Genomic DNA, 27,738 nt, shown 5'->3' with positions numbered 1-27,738 from the left:
CTTATGTATTAATATATTCATGAAAATAAAGAATTTGATTTAATTCAACGGAACAAATTTAAATAAATGAACGCTTTATTGACTTAAAATACTTTTGTTTTACTCCGAGTAAAAATCTACCGATTTCTACCGATTTTTCGGAGCTAAATATACCGATTTTTTATTTTACACTTTTGCAACACTGCCTAACGGCAACACTGGTCTAAAACCATGCCATCGTTTACGGACGAGGCTACGTTTATTAAGCTTGGTGTTTTTAACTTGTTTTTAAGGTACATAATGAACATTGGTGGAGTCCGTGGAGCCATTCTAATCCATACGTAAGGTGACATGACGCTTATCAACATAGGCTTAGTGTTAACGTGTGGCTGGTGTTTTAATTAACTGTCTGTCAGGTCCGTATTTCATTGCAAGAAGACTCGTGTGTGTCATATTTAGACATTTTAAATAATGCTATGAACGATATGCTCGATGATGTACCACTGAGTAATCACCAAAACTTATTTTTGCAACTAACTATCAGACGAAAGCTCAGAGATCGCTGGATAGGGCGCAGAGAGCCTGTGCCATGGCCAGCTCGGTCTCCAGATCTCATGCCACTGGACCTTCCCTACTATTACAATGTACTCTGTAACCATGGATATCTCCATAACCATGGGGTTTCGAAGTGTTGCGGTGTTACCTTGTATAGCTTCCCCTACACCCTCCGCCCTCCACACCCAAAAACCCAAAAATTCGGTTTTTCCTACTCTTGAGCTTAGCCTGTAAACGTGCGGAACTGCGTATCACACGAGAAGGAACTCACTTTGAACATTTGTTAAGGTTAGTGTAGTCGTAAGTGTTAAGGTAGTTTAATGATTTACAATCGTAAATAGGTGTGATTCCATTTTTAAATACGCCGGCAATACCGAGATAAAGTTTGTTCAACAAGAAGAGATAACAAACGTAAACAAAGCCCATCATTTTTTCGTAGCAACGATGGAACAAACAAAATATAATCTATCTCTTTCTATCTTGTTTGTTTCCTATCTGCTGCACGTCTCTCTGTCTCTGCAAGGTCGAACGATATTTTAACTGGCTTAGAAAACATTAGGATCGCGGACGGCCCTTTGATTTTGTATTATTTATTTTTATTTAATTCCGTGTCCTGTGCTGGGGGTGATTTTTATATTTTGATAATTATTATTTAAGAATTATCAAATCTTATATAAATAATTATATTTAATTAAGTAATTACCAAAATATAAATATATTTACATTTTAAAAATTAGTGTAAGTATAAAAGCCAAGTAAAGGTAGTTTCAAAGCCTTGCATAGTTGAATGACCTCGCATTTGGTTTGTTTACGTTTGGTATCTCGGCTCATTGAACGCACTATAGGTAAATAGTTCATATTAATTTTTCTCGCAAGTTCACATTATTTACTTAGACAACAAATTTGTTGCTTCATCACCATCATCACTTCAGCCTAATACAGTCCACTGCTGGACATAGCCCTCTACAAGTTCACGCCAAAAACGTCGTGAACTAAGGCGTTGTGCCTATAGTCACAACGCTGGGCAGGCAGGTGCGTGACCGCAGGGCTGGCTTTGTCGCACCGAAGACGCTGCTGCCCGTCTACGGCCTGTGTATTTCATAGCCAGTAGATGGATGGTTCAGCCTGAAACATCCCACTGTTGGGCATAGGCCTCTCTCCATGTAGTAGGATCGGAGATTAATCCACCAAGCTGCGCCAATGCGTTCTGGCAGATAAATAACTAATATTTTTAACTCATAATTTTTTCCAGGTGTGCTGACTACATACAATCACTGCATGCTAAGAAAACATGTCTGCAATGCAATGCCATCACCACCACACACCATGTGAAACGAATATACATGTGAAACATAGTACTTATAACTGATGACTGTAATACCTCTTTTATATGATATAGTACTTATAACTCAGTTTATGACTGTAATACCTCTTTTATATGTTATTTGTACATACAGAGTGTATACAAGCGAGAGGTATTAAATTAAATCACATACACTACATACTGTTTGTATCACAAAAACGAGTAATTGAAAATAATTGTTAACTACAGGCTTAAAAAAATTTGATCTTGATAAATAAAAGTATTATATCAGTGATTAATGATTTGAATAAGATATAAAAATGTAGGTATATTGATTATTTAAATATAAATTATAAATGGTATATAGATACATGGTATGGTTGTATACTATACATAATTCAATGCCTTTTGTGTAACATTTTTTGTCAGCCATAATATAACAAATATTGTTTGTATATGTATTTTATAAGAAATGATAAGATGGCATTTTACTCGATCTTACACCTTGATCTATTTATTATTAAACACCTAAAGATTAAGTGAAATATTAAAAATGACGAAGATGAAAAAAAACAAGTGTTATGTAAATTATTGAAAGATAATTTTAGGTTTTGCGTATTTTAAAATAGTATTTTTAGTCGCGTTAGCGCAACGGCCAAAGTACTCGACCCGGGGAGGGGGGGAGCAACTATCGTACTTGTTCTCCCGGTATATCCGGCGAGTGGCTCGAGAAGGGCGGAGAATATGTTTGGCCCGAGAAGCGAAGATGTTGGGCGGTGTTATTTGTGTCTCGGGAGCAAATAGCTCCGATGCGGAGATGAGGTCGAGGTCGCCATTCGACTCTGACTCATCGCGCTGTAGTGGGAGATTCTGGAGGAAACGCTAGCGTGAAGTGGATGACGGCACGTCTTAGGCGGACAGCGATGACGCTGCCAGTAAGGTGTCCACCGCATGGATAGGTCCCGGCCGCCCATCCACGACTTGGCATTACATTAGCCTCGCAAGGGCCCTAGAAAAAGAATGTAGGGGTCCTGAGGTGAGCTCTCGCTAGCTTTACACCGGCGTCGGGAGGGCGATGGCGATGTGCGGTTTTCCCGTCTAGGCCGACGCCCTTGATTGCGAAAACGTCGCTTTGTCTAATAAACCTAATCGACACAAAAGTTGTAAACAAAAACTTTTATCTAAAACAGCATGTTCACAAATAAAATCCTTTAGGGATATAAGTTTAATTTAACCTTGGTATCATTAAATACAAAATATTGTAATGAATGCATCTAGACCTACGGTTAGAACATAAAATTAATAAGAAACATAAATGAGTTTTATTTAATCTTGGTATTAACCTTTTGACCGCCGTAGTCACCTATACTTGACAAGGGCTCGCGAGTCCTGTGCGCCAGCGACGTCTATAGGTGACAAAAAACCCGGACCACAAAAATATTAAATAAAATTATTAAAAAAATATTTCTAGTATTTTAATTCAACATTTATGAAAATAGAATATCCCCGCAACATTTGAGTATAAAAAACAAGTCTTTTAGAGCTACACGTACTGAGAAACATTGAAATAAAAACATGCATTCTTATTCCACGTAAATGATATGTCCAGAACGCCGAAGTCATCTATAGTTGACCGCTAGGGATGTGACGCAAGAGGTATAAATAAATAATAAATAAATAAATATTTACAACATACACACACGGTCATCTGTTCCTAAAGTAAGCAACTTAATGCTTGTGTTATAGGTAACAGCTGACTGGTATAGCTATATTTTTTTTTGATAAGCATACATATAAATAAATATATATTATACCCAGACTCGGGGTGGGAATCAAACCCATAACCTCCGGAGCAGAAAGCACCACTGACCTGTAGTCACTACAAACTGCGCCAACGGGCTAGTCAAAATGGTATAGATGATTTATATATTCTTTATTCCACTTTAAAAAAATCATAATTACAAGTCATTTTTGCAATTAGCTATTCAAAATTCAACTCAAACGTGTTATATTTTCTATAAATAATTTAATATTTGAATAAAACAGAAGGTAAAAAACATAAAACTATCATCAGCTAACACATAAATAGCAAATGAATAAAAAATCAAATCAACTAAAATCAATCAAATCGCCATAATAAATCTGATATCTCAAATCTGGCGCATCTCTAGCGCGTAGTCATTAATCCGTTCTCTACACGCCGTTGTCAAGTATAGACGACACGCTGATGACGTCATAAGCGAATAGCGAGAAAACTAGTGAAGTGCAAGACGAGCGATACCTTAGAACATCGTCGCATTTTGGAAGGCGTCGATGATTTTAATAATATACAATAAAATATATATATATTTTTCATTTTTTTTATCTAAGGTTAAGAGCGAAATTACGATTTTCTTTCTCATTCTCAAACTCATCTGGCAGCATCAATATCCTCTCTAACCCCCACTCTCATAAAAGCTTTTTTTCTAAGACCCATGTCGTGTCGTGTGTCGTGAAATATTTGATTTGAAATATTGCTACTTACTCAGTACTGTTTTAGTACTATTTGCTACCTAAGCAAAAAAAATATTTAATGCATGTAAATATTTCTTTTAAACTAAGGCTGGCATCGACCGCACCGATTATATTAATTTGCTTCATTGGATCAATTACTGAGTTGGGGAACAATGGAACACGGGGCACTATGGAACAGTGTCGATAAAAATTTGAATTCTAAACTAATTCGTGTGGTAACGCTTCGACCAATTACAGCGCGTAGGGACTCTTGAAAATCCGTAATAACTTTTTACTGGGTGTACCGATTTTGATAATTTTTAATTTTATTGAAAGCTGATGTTTATCATGTGGTCACATATAAATTTCATTGAGATCTGATATCTACTTTTTGAGTAATCTTTGATAACGCGTAGTTACTTGACTATTTTTTCGTCGATCTACGTTGTATTCGAGCAAACACAATTATTCTTGTTTAAAAGTTGAGATTTCTTTTCAAAGTACTTTCTTTTTAGTAAAAAAGTTTAAAGAATAGGTAAATGATATTTTTTTTCATTAATATTAATCATTTGAGACGAGACAATTGTGTGGAAAGTTCAAAAAATAACCTAAGTTTTTATAAAACTCGTTTAAAACGTTGGCCTTATGGCTATGGAACGGGGCGCAGTGGAATACTGTTCTAATGAACCTTAAATAATAAACTATTATCTAATAAGATAATAATTGTGTTTGCAGGCAAACGAAAAAAACTAACTTCAATTATATCGACAAGTAATACAACGTAGGTAGACGAAAAAATAGTCAAGTAAATACGCATTATCAAAGATCAATCAAAAAGTTGTAATCGGGTTTGGATGAAATTTAAATGTGACTACATGATAAACATCGGCTTTCGAATAAATTAAAAATCATCAAAATTGGTGCACCCAGTAAAAGTTATGCAGATTTTCGAGATCTCATTATAAAATCCTGGTTTCCTTAGCATGGTACTATACCGGGGTTATCTCCTTTCCAACAAAAAAAGAATTATCAAAATCGTTTCATAAACGACAAAGTTATCTCCGAACATAAATAAAAAAAATATAAAATATATATCGAATCGGTCGAATTGAGTAACCTCCTCCTGTTTTGAAGTCGGTTAAAAAATTACAAATTTGAATTCGGTTAATTTTTTTCTAAATTACTTTTCATGTATATATCGATTCGAATCGAAATCGATATATAGCCTGCGGCTTCCTTGCGTGCGACACAGGACGTCTCTAAAGAGAGTTTCATAACCGTAGGTCAGCTGCGCCGTAGTCGTCCAGTCGTGACAATGACGTCATGGCGATAGAAAAGAGTGTTGTGCTTTACTACGATTATTTTTGTAATGTTTGTTTTTTATTTATGTTGTTGTAAGTATATATAACGAGTGCAAGATAACACAAGAAAAATATTAAAAAATAAACCTTCCTAGATTATATAAGTAGTCATTTATTGCATAAAAACCAACAAAAACAAGTCACTGTGTGGTACTCGATAACGACTCTTGGCAGCACTATTTTTTTCGTAGGTATTTTTGTTTATTTTATGCCTTGGCGTACAGGGCACGGGAATGGTTTTGAGGCGTGGCGGTCAAAAGGTTAATAAATACAATACTGTAATTAATGCTCTAGACCTACAAGTCAAGTAAGAAGACAAAATTAATACATGAGAAATTCAATTCCGTACAATAATAAGACTCAAAAAATTCATTGTATTTTGTGGTAACACAATGTTTGACCACAAAAAGATCCATTTGTATACAAGAGATGAGGGTGAGTCTAGAAGTATAATTGATTTTGTAATAGTGGATGAAAGACTGAGGAAGAAAGGGCTAGACACTCGGGCACACCGCGGTGTAGGCCTCGACACAGACCACTTCCTGGTCGTAGCCCGAATGCGTGGCCTCTTTAAACGGTGGCGACACCGAAGGGCCGAGCCTATGAGTGTTTTGGACAGAGTGAAAGTGGAAAACCTACAAGAAATGGAAAAGAAAGACGACTATGTAAATAAACTGAAAGAAAGTTTTAAAGGCATAGAAGAGATAGGTGCGATTGAAGATTCGGAACAACATACCCCCCCCCCCCACTAATTAGGAATACACAAAGTTTTCTCAAGTATAAATTAAAACTGAAAGAATATATCGCACCACTAGATGAAAACTAAAGGAACTCAAAAAACCTATTTTTTCAGAAATGACTAAAAACTGATTTCGGAATATTTACTTGAGATATCGAGAAAATAGTAATACATACATAATAGTCATATGTTCTAAAGCCTGTATAATGATATATTTTTAATGCTATACCCACGGAAATAAAATAAAAACAGTTTTTTTAGTTAACTGAGTTTTCTTTAGGTAATAAGAAACTTTCTTGTGTCATATTTAGAATTACCTTACTTTATCTGAAATAAAAATGCGTTACATTACTTTGCATCTTAAAAATATACGACCTACTGGTAGTGTTAAAACTCACTAAGTCAAAAACTGGCTTTGTAACATAGGTAAAACATGATTAAGAATTGAAATAAAACTATTTTGTAATCAAATTAAAATAGTTGTATATTTTATTTAACAACAAGAAAAAAAGAAAACTAAAAAAAAATCAATATGTTAGTGACTTATATCCAACTAGATAGTACTTACTAGGTAATTATTATATTATTTATTACTTTTATAATCACAGTTATTATTACAAGTTTTTTCTACGTAACAAGAATATAATTTTTGTAATTTAATGAACAACGAGATACTCCTTAGTATTAAGATAACTTAAATAATCACATTAGTTTAGTTAATTCTGTACAATAGCTTTAAAACTTAACCTTTATCTTTAATCTATATAATTCAATCTTTGTCTTTTACTCTATATAATCCTTAGTCAGTCTCTTGTTTTAAGCTATCACTTAAAGAATTGACAATAATACTCATAGTTTCAAATCACAGTTAAAAATCATTAATTTGTCAATAATCAGTAATTTCTTACTACTAATAGAAATACGTTTGTTAATGGCACTTAAAATTAGTTTTTAAACTAGACAATCATTTAAAAATATCACTTCAGTTAAGTACAAAGTATAAAAAATATATCACAAAACATTTTTATAAAAATATCGTAATAATACTTTGGAATGACATTTTTGTCCACGAGTTCTTTTATATCTTTCTTTTTGGCATCTGACAAAGAAATCTTTTCTGTGTATGCTCTACTCAAACTTGATGGGATATCAGATGTAGATACTTCGAGTACTCCTGTACGTCTGGTCTTCCTCTTATTGACCAAGCACTTTTTAAATTCAGTATCCAAAAAAGATGTTTTATAGAAAAATGTCATGGGACTATCCTTTTCAACTTTGAGGACTTTGATGTCCTGCCATTTTACTTGATCGCCATTTTCATCAATATTAAAATTCGATCCCCAAGCTTCTTGTAAAGCTTTCAAATCATAGAAGCGGTCATAGGTCATTTCGTGCACTTTATAAGCAGGTCCAGATTTTTTTGCTGTTCGTATCAATGTTATATACTTTAATGGTATATAAATAGGACCGGATTTGATGTGCCTTTTCACTTGTCTTTCTATAACACTGTGGACATTATCGCCTTCATTTTGGGAATGGCCTCTAATTAAGAACTTATGGGTGATCGATTTCACTCTCATATTGAAAACGGCATAAGCATAAGCACTTAACAGATATTTATTTTTTTGTTGCCCGCAGCAGTTATCTGAATAAAATATTAGATCTATGTCACCACTGGGACGGTTATCTAACTGCATTTTTATGAAAGATAAAACGCAGCTTCCTATTTCTACCGCACCACGCTTTCCTTCAGTCTCATTCAAAAAAAAACAGTCCACATTCTTTGCGTGTAAATCACTTATTGTAAAGTTGAAACAATTTATTCTAGATTTATAAAAAAACAAAGATACTTGGCCCTTCGGAACCTGTAATACGGATTGTAAATCATACACAACTACTATAGGACCTGTTTTTTGTTTGTCCTTTTCCTTCTCAGTTCATGCCATGTCCTTTTCAAGCAGATGCTGTTCATAGCTTTGTTGCAATTTTAATTTTTCTTCAGCATTTGAATTTTTATAACTCTCACATAAATCACATAAATCTTTTTTTGGACTAAAAAATCCGATGTTAAACTGAAAGTTGAATATCCGCTGCAATGTTGATTCAGAAGCAAATGGTAAGTTACTTGCTTGCCGTAAATCCTTATAATCTCGGTAAATGTCTGCTAATGACCTCTCGCTTTGAATGTATTCCCGTGTAGTTTTAGCTCGGAGATAGTGCGATTCAATACGAGGAATAGAATTGATGAATTGAACAACACTCTCTTTAACTGCAGGGTCTAACGTAGGGTGGTTTTTATGTTTCCCTCTTTTTTCTCCCTGTACGAAACCAGTTTCCGTCTTTTTATCTAATGCTGTTTTAATTGCTTGATCTCCCAAGTCAAGAGTTGCCTTAAAGAAGTTCTTACAGACGCGAACGCGCGAGTTATTTTCTTCAAAATAGAAGGCCGTATTTAGAGCCCGGTAGTTATTTGTGCTTGTATATCGATATCTGGGCTTGATTTCATGAGAATGTCGCACAGTGTACTCTCTTTGACGTTGAAGGTCACCTAATCCCCAGAAAGTATCAAAAAGCTTTTGACGAATAGAAGTGTTGAATGTTGTACTGCATTTAAAACGACATTTTTCTCCGCAAGGTGCTCGCATTTTGCGAGCGGGCATGTCTTTATTTAGTTTACCCCGGGACTTATATGCCTTACCAGAATTTTTAAGAGCTTTAACTACGTTAGCTTTCCATGTTTCTGGTTTCCGCAGTTTTTTTTACCCTTTACTATTTCTGGCGCTAAATCTTCTTCGGTATTATTATTAACAGTGTTATTATTGCTACTTAAGCTAATGATTGAACTGCTCCTGGATTTGCTGCTGGAGCTGCTGCTGGAGCTGTTGTTTGAGCTGCTTGATGAACTCGAACTGGTAGACGATGATGACACAGAGCGAGATCGAGGTAATCGGAGAGTAGTAGGAGACTTACGTAAAGGGGAAAAAATTATTTTTCGTTTCGGTACAGGATTTTTGTAGTTTTGATCTGCATCCGAGTCGTCAAAATCGCTTCCTTCGCCGCTGTGGACGGGCGATACTGTAGTATATTTTCGTTTAGGAATTCTTCGTCGTTCATCACTATTAGTTGACTGCTCATCGAGAAACTGCGGCGATGAAACTGACCTTAACTCTTCAGCAGGTATTGCAGGTTTCTACACTTTCGACCATCTCCATACCAGAGGATTGAGTTGCTGGCTGTTTAGAAATCTGTTTTTCTGCATTGACGAGATCCAACATAACTTGCCCCCGGCTTTTCATTTTCCTATAAAAAATTCCTATAATAAATAATGACTTTATAATTTAAAAAATCAAGTAAACTCAAGCAAGTCAAAAATCCTAATTATCAATCCTTAATGAGTTATGAAAATTAAAAGTGAATAAAAAATCTAACTGTAAATTTGAGATTATAAAATACTACACTCGCGTGCAACTGAATCGACTCAAGCCGTATATTGGTATAAAAGTTCGATTTTTAGAAAAATGGCTTATCCGATTTTCTTGTTCTTTTTTTTGTTTGAAAGCCTAATCTTTTCTCTTAAAAAATGTTATCCTAATGAGAAAAATTGGTTGAGTATTTATTGATAAAATTTAATTTGACAGAAATGCATAAAAAACGAAGAAAAATGAAAACAACAACATAATGAATAAAAAAATTATTTTTGATAGAAGTAAAGAAAATTAAAATTTTCAATACTTTTTATTGCCTCCCCTAGCTTTTATAATGGCTTGCATGCGATTTTTCATTGATTTTATCACTTTTTTGATAAAATCTTGAGGTATCGTATTCCATTCTTCCTCTAGCGTAGTTTTGAGCTCGACGATGCTTGATGGAGCCGTATCTCTAGCTCGCACCCTCCGTTTGAGCTCATCCCATAAATGCTCAATGTAATTCAGGTCAGGACTGAGGGCTGGCCACATCATCGTCCTAATTTGCTTTTCTTGAAGATACTGGCGAGTAACACTTGCTGTATGGCACCGAGCATTATCATGCATCAATAGAAAATCTTCTCGTATGTACCCTGCATAAGGTACAACATGATCGAGGAGAATGTTTTCCACGTACTTTTGAGCTGTTAGACCACCACTCCGACCACCACCAGGCACGAAAACAAGCTCGGCCTTCCCTTCATAAGATATTCCAGCCCACATCGTGACTGAACCACCGCCATATGATACTGTTTCAGCGAAACAGCATTGCGAGAACTGTTCCCCTGGACGCCTGTATACTCGGTCTCTTCTGTCATTGCCATGGAGACACATTCTGCTCTCATCAGTGAACAGGATGGAGCTCCATTGCTCAATAGTCCAATTGAGGTGTTCACGAGCAAATTAAAGTCGGGCTTGACGGTGACCTGCGGTCAGTTTCGGGCCTCTGGCCGGCCGTTTAGGAGTTAAATTAGATTTCTTCAGCCGTCTTCTAATTGGCCACTGACTGACAGCCACTCCTCGAACCCTTCTGAGCTCCTGTTGCACATCAACGCCCGTGACATAACGATTTCTCAACGAAGTTGAGATAATGAAGCGATCGTCCGTCTCAGATGTGCTCCGGTGTCTATTGGTTTGTGGTCTCCGAACGGAGCTACCGGTCTCTTGAAACCTTCTGTATACTCATGAAACAGCTGATTGGCTCATGTTAAGTTTACGAGCGACTTGCCTTTGATTATGGCCCGCTTGCAACAAACCTACAACTTGGACCGCTGCATCTGAGGTATTGTCCATTGGATCGCGATTAAAATACTGGGAGTTTAAGGAGATGTGTACCTGTCAACATCTGACGAGTGACTGATAAGAAATATGGGTCACGTGAGCTCTTATACATGATTTAGTCTCGCAACTCATGGGTACCGCAACGGGTAATTTCTGTAACGCTCATGTTTGACCGTATTTATTTAAAAAGTTTTTCATTGTTTATTTGAAAATGGCTATATTTATGAAAAAAAATATATGTCTTTGGAATAAAAAAAACTTTTACAAAAATCGGATACGCCATTTTCCGAAAAATCGAACTTATATACCAATATAAGGCTTGAGTCGATTCAGTTGCACGCGAGTGTATTTCATGAACAAGTTATTATTTTATTAAGCAGGCGAAAAAAACAAATTTAAAGATTCATTCAAGTAAACTATTGTAAGTCGGAATTCATATTTTCTGTCATGTAAACTAGATTAACTCGAAATATATTTAAACAAACCGTGACACAATATCAACAAAACCCCCGCAAATCAAAATATACAGTTTTGTTTATTAATCAAATTTCAGCAACACTCAATCAACTCGAAATAAAATATGAAACTTACCTTATTAACTTCACATAAACTCCAGCAACTCAAAATATGCCACTATACAAATGTGTTTCTCTTAAGACAGCCAGGAGACAACTAAAAATGGCGGAGTATGATTCGCGCCATCAGGGGTAAGGTAATTCAGCTAAAGCAATGTTTCGCGCCATCTTTCGACAACGGTCGAAGCTATCGTTACAGGAGCTTTAACTCCGCGTAGGTATTCATGTCGGGATTTCGAAAACGCTACTAACTCAATATTAGTATTTTTTGAGTTAGTGACGTTTTCATCTAGGGGTGCGATATTTTACATTGCCAGCAAAGCCAGGAAAATTCTGTGCACGGTGTAAGTGTAATTTGATTTATGTTGTACTGTACATTATTAATGCTTATTGAATTGTGATTGATCCGATCGGTACTACATGGTGGACTCGTATATAAATTGCTTGATTGATTAGAAGTGTTCGTTATATTAGATAACCTATTATTTATTTTACCTGACAAGCGTTATTTATGTTGAAAGAATATTTTTATTACTAACTTTAGAACTCAAATGTAAACAAAGCTAAATTGTACTCTAATGCATCGGAATAAGAACGAAATTCCTTTCAATGTCCAAAGCATTTCACTTTGCCGTATAATGTATTAGTCCCATGTCTACTTGATTACATCCATTTAATTTTCATGTTTCTTTTTCTGTATTCCGATTCTGTATGGTATGTGGTGTTGGTACGACCGTGTTGTCACCCGACGGCTCAAGCGGAAGATCGGCGCTAACAGCTCTGTCAGCATATGCTGAGCTTGAGACCGGGTTTGCGATATCCTTATTGTATAATTTAATTGTTTAGTTTAATGGATATGTAATATTGATTTGTGTGGATGTTGCAAATAAAAAAGTATTATTATTATTTAAAAAAAAAGTTATTATTTGTGGGATACATTTAAGAAAGGTTGGATTGGTTAGCGACAAAAGCTAACCAAAAAGTTCAAAAGGCAACGGATGACGAGATAAAGGAAATATGAAAGATTGAAATTAGCGGCGAAAGAAGTTGTGTCTAGAAAGAAAGAAAGAAAGAAGAACGAAAGGATGATTTTGATAGAAAGCTCACTGAAGATTTTCAGTCAAACATCAAATTTTTCTGGAAATCCGTCAAAACAGCCAGAGGAGAAACTTCTACCTCGGAACTGATTACAATCAGGAGTCAAGATGGGAGCATTATAAAAGTAGAAAAATGTGTGTTAAAGAGATGGAAAGTGTATTTTGAAAGTTTGTTCGAAAGAGAGACAGTGCAGGTACAACATACGGCATCTTCCATGGAAACGAGTATAAATGTTGATGAAAGTGAGATAAGCATGGATGAAATAGTGAAAGTATGAAATTACTTAAGGCTGCAGGGTATGACAGGATTACCGTCGAAATGCTAAAGGATGGACACGGCATAGTGGCTAACCAGCTGTACCTCCTTTTCAATTTGTGCTGGCGAAACGGGCAAGTACCGGGAGACTGGTGCAAAGCCGTAATCGTTCCATTGTACAAGGGAAAAGGGTCACGGCAGGACTGCAGGAATTACCGCGGTATAAGCCTCCTCAGCGTCGTTGGTAAATTGTATGCAAAAGTGTTGATTGAGAGGGTTGTGAAGGAAACAGACGATAAAGTATGGGATGCGCAAGCGGGATTTTGAAAGGTAATGGGATGTACGGATCAGGTCTTTTCTTTGCGGTGCATAGCCGAAAAGTGTTTGGCAAAAAACAAAAAAGTCTATTGCGCGTTCGTGGATTTGGAAAAGGCCTATGATAGAGTGATGAGAAATGAATTGTGGTCAGCATTGTCTGTGAATGGTGTGAAGCAGTGTCCTCATACGAGCATTGCAATCTCTTTATAGGGATTCTAGTGCTTGTGTGAGGTTAAATGGAGCATACACTGAATGGTTTAATATCGAAAAAGGTGTTAGACTGGGATGTGTAGCGTCACCGTGGCTGTTTGATCTATTCATGGACAGTTTTTTGACATATTTAAAAGAGAATGAAAATGGGTTGAGAATGATTGAGTTACTCGTCAAATATCTTCTCTATGCTGATGACCAAGTATTACAGGAGATGGTAACTGATAAGAGTGGAGCCTTTGTAAGAAAGGAAATGAAGATGAATGTAAAGAAGACGAAAGTGAGGGTGTTTGAATAAGATGAGGCAGTGACAGACTGCAATATCGTATTTTGGAGATGAATAAATTGAATAGGTGAATGAGTTTATGTATCTGGGTTTAAAGTTTACAAGAGATGGAAAGTGTGAGAGTGATATTGAAAGAAGAGTGTATGCAGGAAACAGGGTGAATGGAGCTTTGCACTCATTTATGAGCAGTCGGAAGGTGTCTAACAAGGCTCGTTTGGCTGTGCATGAGGGGGTGTTGGTTCCGACACTCATGTACGGAAGTGAAAGTTGGGTATGGCAGAAGAAACATGAAAGCAGAATAAATGCAGTTGAGATGAGAGCGTTAAGAAGTATGATAGGAGTTAAACTGAGTGACAGGATAAAAAAACTAGCGTCGGGGTTTGGCTCTCAGTCCAGCACCACAAGGGCAACTGGAAAGCCTGAGGCGAGAGCGGGACCGAAAACCACACGCGGGATACATTTGTATTGGCCATACAGATATTTGCCATGGTCTGGGCGTTTGTGCTTGGGTTTTGTTTCCAACACAAGAGCTAATCCTAGTGGGCTGTTGATTATTATGAGAAGTTCATTTATTTCATTTATTTTTTACAAACGATTTTACTTTCAAATGCTGTCGTAGGTGGAATTGTGGGAAATTTGATTATGTAAATTACCCTCTAAAAAAACATGTTTACCTGACGTGTAAGTCGTACCTTGATTTTATACAGCCTGATACTACAATGAACGTATTAATGACAAAATAATAGGCCGATTAAAATATCTCGTAGTTTGCGGACTGTTATAACTCCAGGTCATTTTTTTTCTTTTCTAAGAATATGCCTTCGATAAAGTATGTACAATAATATAATAAGTTAGGTTAAGATCGTCTACTTTGTAAATAAATACATTTTTTTCTATTTTAATTAAGTTGTTTTAATTTACTTCTAGCTTTTGTGTTAATATCTGTGCTTTTTAGAGCAGATTACTAAATTCCAGTCGGATATTACCTTAGGAACAGAAGACCATGTGTTTAAAAAAAAAACTCAAACTAGCTATACCCGTGCGAACAATTTGCACTAAATAAGTAGGTATAATAATTATCAGTACAAAATTAAAAAAGAAGTATTTATACGTGAGTCGTTTTGAAACTGAACAAAAAAAATTACCGACCGTTAATCATGTTGAAGTTGTTTCAAAATTAAAGCCATCATATCATTGATGGATAAAAAACCCATCATATATATAATTTTAATAATTAATTAATTTTGACTAGCCCGTTGGCGCAGTTTGTAGTGGCCCTGCTTTCTGTGCCGCGGGTTGCGGGTTCGATTCCCGCCTGAGTCTGGGTGTAATATTTGTATTTATATATTTATATATGTATTATTTCTATGTATATTTATAAAAAAAATAGCTATAACAGTCGGCTGTTACCTGTAACACGAGCATTAAGTTGCTTACCATAGGAACAGACGACCGTGTGTGATAAATTGTGAGGTTTTTTTTTTTTAAAGGGGGGCAAACATCTTAACCTTAGCGTATTAATATATATGATATGTAACAGCAACTATTTGTGCTTGCTCTAAAACAAAAAAAAAAAACTGATTTAACACTTTCACGCGAACATGTCAATATTGTAGCTCTATGCGATATTGCACATCATTTTTTCATATAAATTCGAGCGGCGTCTGATGACGTTCAGCAAATAGCTGATGGTATTGGTATTTGAATATATTGCGCTGACGTTCTTAGACGTCGACGTCCATATACGCTGTGCAATAATATATACCTATATAAAAATGTGCCATTACGAACGACCTATAATAACGCCGACGTATATAGGCACCTGAGCTTTAAAGCATAAATAAACATTGTATTTGTTAATTAACGACGGCTAATAAAGTTAACAGTTTAAGAAGTATTTTGTATAAAAATACACCCAAGCACTACCCCCCCTCCCCCCCGAGGCGCACAAGTCGACTGAAGTAATGAAACTTCTTAGGCGAAACGACGTATAGTGACGTTGTGCGCTAAAAAAGTAGGTACTGAGTATCAGGATGGAATGCCATCAAAGAAGGCAAAATTAATCAGTGCGGCGTAGCACTACAATTTTTAGAATTAGATATGTTGTGAAACAGCAACCAAACTTTTAAACATTAGTATGGCCAGGCACCGTACCTTTACGTTGTGCTCAATAAATCGGGTTTTTGCTGAACGTTATAGTACGTTGTGCCATATCACATCTACCAATATGTGACGTACATATACGTTGTTCGCATGAAAGTGTTAAACTGAAGTAGTAAAAGAACATCATCATTGGTCCGGGAGCCAATACAAATTCCGTCAATCATTTCCTCCCAATCGAAACTTCGATATGAATTTATTTATTTATTTATTTAAGCATACTAACAATATACATATTTTTACATTGTTATAATAAGCACATTAGGTATACAGTAAGGTCCTTAATACATATATCAATAACTAGCATGCATAACATTCAATTTTTTTTTTCAGCTTGCATAACACAAAATAAAACTATTAATTACTTAAAAAAAGGATGATGAATTATTTTTCCTTCAAGATATTAAGTAAATACGACAAATTTTAGGGTGGGAAGGATATAAAAAAAATTATATTCATAATAAAAATGCCTTATGCATTTTACGAAGTTTCGATTGGGAGAAAATTGATCATGAAATCTGTCGCTGGCTCCCGGACCACATGTAGTCGAGGTCTATTAAATACTCATCATCATAGAGATAACTCAAACAACTTGTCAGATCTCGCTCAAATTTATCCGGTTCCACAAGGCGAGCACCAGCTTTCGAACAAAAAAGAATTTTCGAACGCCCAGTAAAAAGTAATGAGGTGACGTTTCTTCTTGTTGAAGTTATACTTTTTTTTTGGCGCGTTGGGGAAAAATGACAGTAAATTTTTACGATCCGCGCGCACACCGTCACGGAAAACCGACAACCTGAAGTTAGCTAGTTCACGACGAAGAAGTTAGCAAGATGAAGTTTGCCAATCAAGTGTTTGACTTTCTTATATCAATGATGAGTACTTCATGCAAGATATTACTAAAATTGTACTAACACACAGTTTATATATTATTTTTATAATTGTGTTTGCTGGCAAACGAAAAAAACCGACTTCAATTACATCGACAAGTAATAAATACAACGTAGGTAGACGAAAAAATAGTCAAGTCAATACGCATTATCAAAGATTACTCCAAAAGTTGTAATCAGATCCCGATAAAATTTAAATGTGACCACAAGATAAACATCGGCTTTCGATTAAATTAAAAATCATCACAATCGGTACTCCCAGTGAAGAGTTATGCGAATTTTGGAGGGTTTCCCTCGATTTCTCTGGGATCTCATCATCAGATCCTGGTTTCCTTATCATGGTACCACACTTATGATATCTACTTTCCAACAAAAGAAGAATTATGAAAATCGGTTCATAAACGCCGAGGTTATTCCCGAAAATACATAAAAAAAATATATACGAGTATATATATACGAGTATGGTCGAATTAAGTAACCTCCTTCTTTTTTGAAGTCGGTTACAAAGAGTAACTGCGGAGTTTCTAGCCTGTTCGTCTTTTTTTATATCACTAGGTCGGCAAACAAGACGATGATCTTCTGTAAGGTCGAGGTACTACCCCAGTCGGGCTGCTCCAGATTTTGAGCAGGAAATTCCTGCTGTGCCCTACCTCAGTTCTACCTCGTCTCTACGGAATTCCGACAGAATTCCGTACTGTAATTTGTTAACGGTTCAAAGATGTTATTGAAGACTACTAGTAAGTAATTGGAACGAAGTTCCTTACGGCAGGCTTGACATTTGGCTGGGCGACCGAACTGAAAAAAAATGTGATACTAAAACCGTAAGAAAAATATATAACGGAAGTGATGTAAGTCACACGACTGTATAATATGACATTTGTAAAACTAAAATATTACTAGTAAACTTTTTTTAAATTATTTATGTAATTTTATACTGTCGACAAAAATAAATAAAGACACGTTTTTTTTTCTTTTATTTCACTTAGTCTGGATTATTATTATTATTATTTTGTTTGATTTATTTTACTTTACGGTATTTGTTATTTTCTAAAATACTAAATTTCCTAAATACTTTTATGTACTTAAGGACGCTATCACATTTTTCCACAAATATCAGTGTTTTTCAGGTACCATTTTAATTAATTTGGAGTCACACTGCGAGGATATCTTGGTTTCAAATGAAAGATAATATATGCATCTCCGAGTGACATCATAAACATTCTATAGCCCCATATAATCTTTTCACACAAATACAGTTTAACCATCACAGAAATCGCAAAAAATTAAAAAAAGGTGGGTCTGAATAGGAACCAATATAGCTAAATACACTGCACTAAGAAAAATAACAACATTAAGAAATTGTTGCCTGTTTAGTCTTCTATGCGTGTCGCTAAATATTTTATATAAAAATAAATAATATTTCCATTTATGAGAAAAATAAGAAACGCTCTCAAATTTCTTTATACATTTTTTACTTGTGAACCATCGTCGTTCGTAATTCCGCGCCGAAACGCGCTCATGGAAGCACGGCTGTATCGTTTCAGCGCAAGTAATAATTACGTAAAAAATGAGTTCCTTGTGTATACTGTGCTTGGAAGAAGTTGATGCTTTACAAATTCCCACGCAATCCATAACTTTGCAACTTAAGATCTTCGCAATCGATTGTTTTTGCTGTGCATCTGGTTTATATATAATAATCAATAATAATAAGTAGTAATACGTCGAATGTTCGGCCGAATATTCGTGTTCGGTACATTCGGCATATTTTCTCACATTCGTATTCGGCCGAATATCGGTTGATTTGCCGAATAATTACCGAATAATTAAATAGTAAGGTTAACTAATTACTAAATAAGGGTGGTTTATTGCAAAAGTTGTACATAGTTTCTTGGCAAATGAAAGAAACATTCCTTTTTTACCAATTATTTATTGACAAAATAAAAAAGATGAACTTTAAAAATCAATTTAAATAAATTTTTAACCAAATAAACTTCTATTTTTTTTTACACAAAATAATAAATTAAACTAAATTAAATTTCTATGAAACTAACAATTTTAAGAACACTGCTTTGAGTAATAGCTTTTCTTAGAAAATATTTTTTTAGAATATAATATAATAATTACTATCTTTAGGAACCAACATAAGTATTAAAATATGTATATAATCAAATTAAGTTTTTTTTAAATAAATGCCTATTAGTGATGTGCCGAATCGTCAAAAATGTATATCCGGGAATACGGATATTTAGTGTTAACCGCGGATACGGATACGGATCTTTATTTATTCGTGCAATCGGTGTCGGCGCGTGATCTGAAAACGATAGTTGCCGTCACGCTCGCCGTAACGACGGATAGGACATGTTTTAACTTGCATTGCGCGCGTATTTTTTTGTTCTTCTTACTTTCAAAAAGCAGGAGATTCTCAATTCGTCTGTATTTTTTTTTAGATATGATGCTGCTACCTCATAAATTTTTACTGAATGGACCGATTTCGATGATCCTTTTTTTAATCGAAAGGTGGTACGTATCACGTGGCCCCAATAAAATTTAAATGAGATTTAAAAAGTACTTTTCCAGTTATATCTTATAATGCGTATTTTCTGGACTATTTTTTCGTTGATTTACGTTTGTATTATAAAAAATAAATATAATATATTGTAAGGCAAACAATTTGAACATTTGTTATGAATGAATAAACTTTGATTCCAATAACTGAATTTTATTTCAACCGTATTTTTTTTTTGTCCTAATTTAAGTAACAGTCTTCTAAGTCTAGTGTCACTGTCTCGCTCACACACGGTACAATAGGGTCATTATATTATAGCATTCGTACTCAAACGCGGTCCATAGCAATTTGAGTGATAAAAATAATTAACTTTCATTTGGTTTACATTTTTTTTCTACCGAATGTTAGGTGTAAACTACTAAATGTAGTACCATTTTAGAATCCAGACTAAATGCGCCATCTTTTAAAGCCACTTGCCAAAAGAGCGTAGTACTTTTTTTACAAGACAGTCACATAAAGATAGATGTTGTTATCTTTTTTGCGTAATGGTTGCGCAATAAAATGATGTTTTTCTAAAGCTGAGGCATTTTTGTATTATTCTCTTTTCTCTCATTTTTGTGTAAATTCTTGATTTTTTTAAAAAGCCATCATTTTTTTAAATTATTCATAAATAGTTTTTTTCTTATTTTTCTGATAACCACCATCAATTAGCCTATCGCCCATTGCCGGCTTGACGTTGATTTCTGGGACACCCTGTATGTATATATATATATTTTAATGTATGTTTGGGGATAACTTCTTCGTTTATGAACCGATTTTGATTTCTTTTTTTTTTCGTTAGAAAGGAGATGTCCTAAGTGTGGTACCATAGTAAAGAAACCAAGATCTGATGATGGAGTCCCAGAAAAATCGAGAGAAACCCTCGAAAATCCGCATAACTTTTTACTGAGTGTACCGATTTGGATGATTTTTAATTTAATCGAATGCCGATGTTTATCATGTTGTCACATTTAAATTTCATCGAGATCTGATAACTACTTTTTGAGTAATCTTTGATAATGCGTATTGACTTGACTATTTTTTCGTCGACCTACGTTGTATTACTCGTCGATGTCATTGAAGTTGTTGTTTTCGTTTGCGAGCAAATACAATTATGAAGTTTTGGTATCGCCGCGCCAGTGTATCCATTCATTTTGAGGGAGTGGATGGTGGGATTTGACGAATACATATTTACGTATACCTCGCAGATGGCATATACAACGCCATGGGACTCCGGTATGTGCAGGACAACTCACGTGAGATGTTGATTGTCAGATACGGTCTACAGTACCTCATTTCGAACAGATTTTCTCTGTCTATATAAGGCAACTGGTTGAATCTGCGATGAAAACAACTTTGTTTGCCCGCGAAAGCCGTGCCGCCATTACTATAGCTCCAAAATGGTTCATATGAGCTTCGTCCCGGTGGATGACACAAAGTATAACCGTTTTACAAGTCACAAAATCACAAGATGTAACCGTTAAATGGTTTAGACGGTTACATTTTGTGACTCTAAGATCTTTGGCAGCTTCTAACGTCGTGGTAACTACTATTCCTACATTCTCATCGAAGTTTTTGACTATGTGTGTCGTTTTCCCGCACCCAAGTACCCCATTTATCCACTGCACCTTCGGCAATTGCCAGCCCACGAGGCTCGCGTCGATATCAAGATCCCCTGAAATGGATTTTGCCATCTCAAGCATCCTGTCATCCAGCATTACTCTCGTGCACTTGGCAACCACCAAAACCGGGTCTCTCACAGGTGTTAAAAATTTTGGTGATGTGTTTTCTCGCCCCGCAGCCTCAACCGTGCCAACAAAACCGCTCGTGCCGCTATATGCTGCCATATATTTTCCTGACATGTGTCCTTTAATAATCTGGGACGTGTCGTTATTATACATATATGGCTACCTCTGCTTCATCGAGCAGTACCAATCTGTTGTCTTTACACTACATTTTTTAATTGTTTTTCTACATTCATTCGAGTTACAGATATACCAGATCATTAAAATATTAGCAGCCCCCAAGTATATTTAGCTATTAATATGTTTGCAACTACATATAAAAATATTGATTGTTATAAACAAAATAAGTAAATACGCATGTGTATACGCATTTTATTTAAATATCCATAGTATGTAGTTTGCAGATGTTTGCCGATACCTCCTTTTGTACATAGGTAGGTACAAACTAAAATTTGAAGACAATGGAATGCACATACCCGCGTAATTACTCGATTTTCAATGATCGCCTTTGGACTCATATGGCGATCTTTACTTCTAAATATCTCGGAAACGTGACACTTTAGGATATCATGTTATATTACATTTTTTGTTTGTATAAGTGTCCTCTATCCAGATATAGCACTTTTACCGTGCTCGGAAATTTTGAAAAAAAACCAAGATGGCGGCGGCTAGATATGCCACAAAGGTTCGTATCCCTTTACTAATCAATAACAGTAAAATTAAAAATTAATACTTTCAAGTACCAAGATTAGTTACGTCGGTACAAAATCGAGCAGACAGCGGTATCAATGTGTGCGTACGCGTAATGTGTTGCGATTTAGATACCTATAAGCTAAGATAAGCGAGTTCAAAATGTGATAGTGTCTTTAATTAAAAACCAAACAACAAAATTAAAAAAAAATCAAGAACTGGAAAATATATATAAAATTCAACATTTTTTTTCAAATTGTGTTGCTTCTATACTATCCGAAGGAACTTCGTTCCTACCCGGTGTCCCATGACACCACAATATTTATTTTTTATTTTGATTTTGAGTGTCTATTGTCGTAGGATTTTAGGTAAAATGAAACACATTTTGGCTATAATATACACATTTTCTTATTATTAAATCTTACAACCCTTAGCTGATCTGTGATACACAAACGAATACTATTCTATCGATATACATATAAAGTGGCGCTTATACTAGTCCGCTCCGTTCACACTCATTGAAAAAAATACAAAGAAAAAATACATCGCTTCGACGTAGGCTACATTACGTATCGACAGGCTACAATAAGTGTCGACACATGTCATAATATGTTTCGACACGGTCCATATCAGGTGTCGAACCAGATGTAGGACGATATCGTAAATTATTACTCTTAGAGAAATAAAAGTTTATGTGCTTACATTAATTGTCTCAATGTTACGTCAATTATATTGACTTTTTTTTTCCTTTTACTCGCGCAAAAAACCTTACACAATTACGCGGCGGCGTTTTATGTGCAGACTTACGCAGTTGTCCTCTTAAAGCCTTAGTTAAATACATTTATATGTATTGCTTGTAAGTTCCTTTTCATATTTCACTCGAGTCCACGAGTATCTGGATACTAACAATGTATACCTCTCATTTAAAAAAAATATTAAAAAGGGACATTTCTTAAAATACTCATTTTACTCAAGCTTACTCTAAAACGGATTCAAAGCCCCTTGAAACCCCTGTAATATCTAAACATTTAAATTGCCAAGAATTTAATTAATATAAAATGCAAATATCCCCCCCCCCCCCCCTTTCACCCCCTAATTCTTTTAGTGAACGTATTCTAAGAGAGATCCACAAAGTCATATCCATTTTTGATATAATTTTGAAATCTTTTACACATATTCCTTGAAGCAAGACCCGCTTATTATACATCATACAAATTATATATAGGTAATTCGAAAAAAAAAAATATATATTTATTTATTTAAACAAACAATAGACAGACACACTACATACCATTTATAATATAATACACAACACATCAGTCACACATAAGCAGCAGTTCAAGTCCACCTGTAGACCTGTCCCGTGTCTGCCCTGCTCCGTTCGATGATATACATATATCTTACAAATGGTATGCAGTGTATTTTGTTTAATTTTATTGCAACACGTGTATCCAATTATTTATTAAATATCATATAAAAATGTCATTACAAAAGTCAAAATATTCCGTTCTTAAGTTATTATAATTTGAAATTACTGTGTCAATATCGTTAAGTTTTTCAACTTGAATATATATGTTCCTATGTATTTATATATATTACATAAATACGTTGGAGAATGTATTCTATGATTCAGTTGACGACAACCTTGTCATTATAATAAATTAAAATTTAAAATACAGAGATAGAAGTAAAAGAAATAGTTATGTCATTAAGAAATAGTTATAATATTATAAAGAAAAGTTTCTAACTTTGTTTGTATGTAGGGGGTAATCTTCGCAAACACTGATCCGATCATGAAAATTCTTACACTAACAGAAAGCTACACTATTCAGGAGTGATATAGGCTATATTTTATTGTTATTAAACAAAAAATCAGTGAAAAAAATGTGAATCAAGACGGAGAAACGCGAGCGAGATGAAAACTTACTATATATTTGCATCAAAAATAATACACAACGAACTATTTTCATATGGGAACGTTTGAACATCACAAATTAATTTTCAAAACTATATAACATTACAATTTCACATGTGGCAACATTAAAAAAAATTTTAGTGACAGACTTTTAACACATTAAACGCCGCCTTGATTTTTAAGTTTTTCTATTGTTTTATTTGACAGTGCTTTTTTAAACCTATATGAAGACTGATTTCGACACCAGCAATTTATACTAAGCTAACTCATAAAAGTGAACTTTACAATAGAGGCTTAGAAAAGGGAAAAACGTGATACCTTTTATATTAATTAAGAAACTTATTTGAAATCTGGTATCTTTAATAGTTAATTTATTCATTGCAATTTAACAATTTTTATTATTACAAAAAAAAAACACATTTATTCAAGTTGCATTAAGAGAACCAACTTATCGAAAATTCGAGTTGGCGTAGTATAAATTGTTGATGTCGATTTTTTTGTTGTCGTATAGCTGAAGTAATGTCTCATACATCGGAATGTAGGGCTTGTGTCTTGACGAAGAGAAGTGGAAGTTTAGAACTCAAAGGACTCGGTCTCACGTTCAGATGTCTCTAGAGTAGGTAGGGTCGTGATGCTGCAGTCCGGCTGCAAGATAGTGGACTCTGGAATGAGATACACTTAGTTATCGATTGAGACTTTCTTCGATTATTCGCTTCGCTCGCTTCAGCCGCCAGTAATATCCCACTGCTGGCCATGGGCCTTTTTCCTCATACAGGAGAAGGATCAGAGCTTAATCCACCACGCTGATCTAATGCGTGTTGGCTGATATATTCCCTAATTGGACTAACGATCGTTATCAGGTGTACATGATAACAACCGGGACCGACGGCTTACTGGGACGGCGTGTTCTCCGAGGCTGAGGAGACCTGGGGAGACCTGGGGAGACCCCACAAGGACTGTACTCAAATGCTCTACCACTGAACTACATCCCCGCACACAGCACGGACCAGCTATGAGTCTAAATGCGGAAAATCGAGCCCACAACTACTACAAGGGCTGCACAAACAGCCAGACCACGGCAAACATCTGCATGGCTAATACAAATGTTTGTCATGTGCGGGGATCGAACCCGGAACCGCCGATGCAACTTTATTTCGATTATAAACTTGAAAAAAAAATTAAATTAGTCGAGTTGGTCCTGCCGTTCTCCTTTTTTTTTAGCTTGGCAACACATTTAGAGTTTTTCTTTAATTTACATAGATCACTAGCTGTACTCCGCGGTTTCAGCCGCGTTACTTTGAGAAAGAGGTACAAAAATGTTATATAGCCTATAGGCTTCCTCGGAAAATGGACTATATCTAACACAAAATAAATTTTTCAACTCGAATCAGTACTTCTTGATATTCGATTAAAAAATGTAATATTCAAACGCTTCAGCTTTATAATCTAATATATAAAATTCTCGTGTCGCGGTGTTTGTAGTTAAACTTCTCCGAAACGGCTTGACCGATTCTCATGAAATTTTGGGTTTAATGCTGATACTAAATATACTACAGAATGTCTTTATTGATAGTGTGAAGCTAGCTTATAGCATGGTAATTAACATAATAACAACAACATTCAAATATGCGTCGTTAGATTACACGTTATCACAGAATGCGTTGAGGAAATAAAGGTTCACTGCTCGTTCCCCGTAGGCGATAGCGTGATAATATGTAACCTATATGTTGACCCGACTTTTTAATAATATTCGTGCCAAATTTGAAGTAAATCCATGCAGTACTTTTTGAGTTTATCCAGGACATACATACAGACAAACAGAAAAAAATTCTAAAAACTATATTTTTGGCTTCGGTATCGACTGTAAATCACACCCCAAGTATTCTTTTAAAGAAATATACAATGTACAGTTTTGACTTTCCTACCATTTTATTATATTACTAGCTGACCCCGCAAACGTTTCTTTGCCATTATGTTATTAACCCGCTTAAACCCCTCCCCCCCCCTTATAACTTAGGGGTGTGAAAAATAGATGTTGGCCGATTCTCAGACCTACCCGATATGCCCACAAAATTTTATTAAAATCGGTCGAGCCGTTTCGGAGGAGTTCAATGTTTAACACCATGACACGAGCATTTTATGTATTAGATATAAAGTATAAATCTAATATATAAAATTCTCGTGTCACAGTTTTCGTTGCCATACTCCTCCGAAACGGCTTGACCGATTTTGATGAAATTTTTTGTGCTTATCCGGTATCTATGAGAATCGGCCAACATCTATTTTTCATCCCCCTAAATGTTAGGGGTAGTCCACCCCTAAATTTTTTTATTTTATTTTTTAGACAAAATTTTTAATTTCTATTTTTTTATGATACAACATTAAAAAATAAATACAACCCTAAATTTTCAACCCTCTACCATCAACCCCTATTTTTAATAGCGTTTAGCGGCAAGACAACGATTGCCGGGTCAGCTAGTAAACAATATAAACACGAATAATTAACCAACTCACCGTTTGTAAGCGGCGAGGCGACGCTACCTCCCGTGTATCAGTGATGACTGGCCTGTGGGGGGGAAGGGGGGGCATTAAACTATTCATTTTGACGATAATACAAGAACACAAATATCAATACGCTAGCTGTTCCCTGCGGTTTTACATGTGATTGAGGAAATACGTAGCCTGTAACCTTCTTCGCTAAATCGACATTCCAACATAAAAAGAATTTATTAATCGTACGAGTAGTTCTTGAGATAAGCGCGTATAAACAAACACTTTTATAATATTAGCACAGATAGCAACGGTACTAAATAACAGGTATATGCTGGCCTGCGTGTGGACAAAATGATTCCGCATAACACAACCTTCTTGATTAATTGATCTTTCAATTAATTCTTTTTTTTTTTTTTTTTACAAAAAATTACGTATCAACGAATTAGTTCAATTAATTTATTGTTGTATTGTACTGCACGCAGTGATAATGTACGCTGATCAACTGTACACAGAGTCAGTTGTATATAGAGTTAATTAGTTGTACACAGAATAAGTCAGTATATTAATATAGGGAACTATGGTTTTAAAATTACTATCATAGATGTACATTTTACTACAACTGTTCGTCTCTAATAATGAAAAAAAATCAGTTGTGCATAGAGTAAGACAGTTTTTTAATAATAATAAATAAATAAATAAATATCTACACAATACACACACAGTCGTCTGTTCCTAAAGTAAGCAACTTAATGCTTGTGTTATAGGTAACAGCCGACTGGTATATAGCTACATATATTTTTTTTCGATAAACATACTTATAAATAATACATATATAAATAAATATTTATATTACACCCAGATTCAGGGTGGGAATCGAACCCACAACCCTCGGAGCAGAAAGCAGGGTCACTACACTACAAACTGCGCCAACGGGCTAGTCACAGTTGTACGCAGAATACGTCAGTTGTACGCGGAGTAAGTAAGTTGCCCGCGGAGTAAGTTGCGGCCGGAGTAAGCGCGCGGCGGCTCACCTGCGGCGGCGCGGGCGCACGCGGCCAGGCGCGCGCGGCGAACAGCGACGCCTCGCCCTCCTGCCGACACGCGCTACTGTACACACCCCCCTACTGGCACTCGCTAGTTGGGTACTCTTCGTTTAACACAGCCTAACATATGTACGGGACGGCAAGCTATATCCTACTTACAATCTGGAGCCCGACTGGGGTAGTACCTCGACCTTAGAGAAGATCGCTTCAGCCTGTAATAGCCCACTGCTGGGCATAGGCCTCTTTCCCCATGTAGGAGAAGGATCAGAGCTCAAGCCACCACGCTGCTCCAATGCGGGTTGGCGGATATATTCCCTACTGTGATTAACGATCGCTATCAGGT

General features: G+C 35.6%; 1 protein-coding gene and 1 long non-coding RNA gene across 2 annotated transcripts in view; one reads left to right on the top strand and one right to left on the bottom strand.

Annotated features, from left to right (window-relative positions):
• Window positions 1-594: 594 nt before the first annotated feature.
• Window positions 595-1,889, top strand: LOC123665959. The gene is made up of 2 exons (XR_006745134.1): window positions 595-822; window positions 1,787-1,889. It is a non-coding gene; the product is annotated as an uncharacterized LOC123665959 (long non-coding RNA).
• A 21,677-nt stretch (window positions 1,890-23,566) lies between these two features.
• LOC123665859 overlaps window positions 23,567-27,738 on the bottom strand; it is a 56,696-nt gene continuing 52,524 nt past the window's right edge. The window contains 4 exon segments of the mRNA XM_045600094.1: window positions 23,567-23,588; window positions 24,390-24,438; window positions 24,441-24,504; window positions 27,384-27,443. Of these exon segments, the coding sequence (XP_045456050.1) occupies window positions 23,567-23,588; window positions 24,390-24,438; window positions 24,441-24,504; window positions 27,384-27,443 (195 nt within the window).

The sequence above is a fragment of the Melitaea cinxia genome, chromosome 25 (assembly GCF_905220565.1).
Source record: "Melitaea cinxia chromosome 25, ilMelCinx1.1, whole genome shotgun sequence".
NCBI classification, from domain to species: Eukaryota; Metazoa; Arthropoda; class Insecta; order Lepidoptera; family Nymphalidae; genus Melitaea; species Melitaea cinxia.
This window is presented reverse-complemented; position numbering and strand designations above follow the sequence as displayed.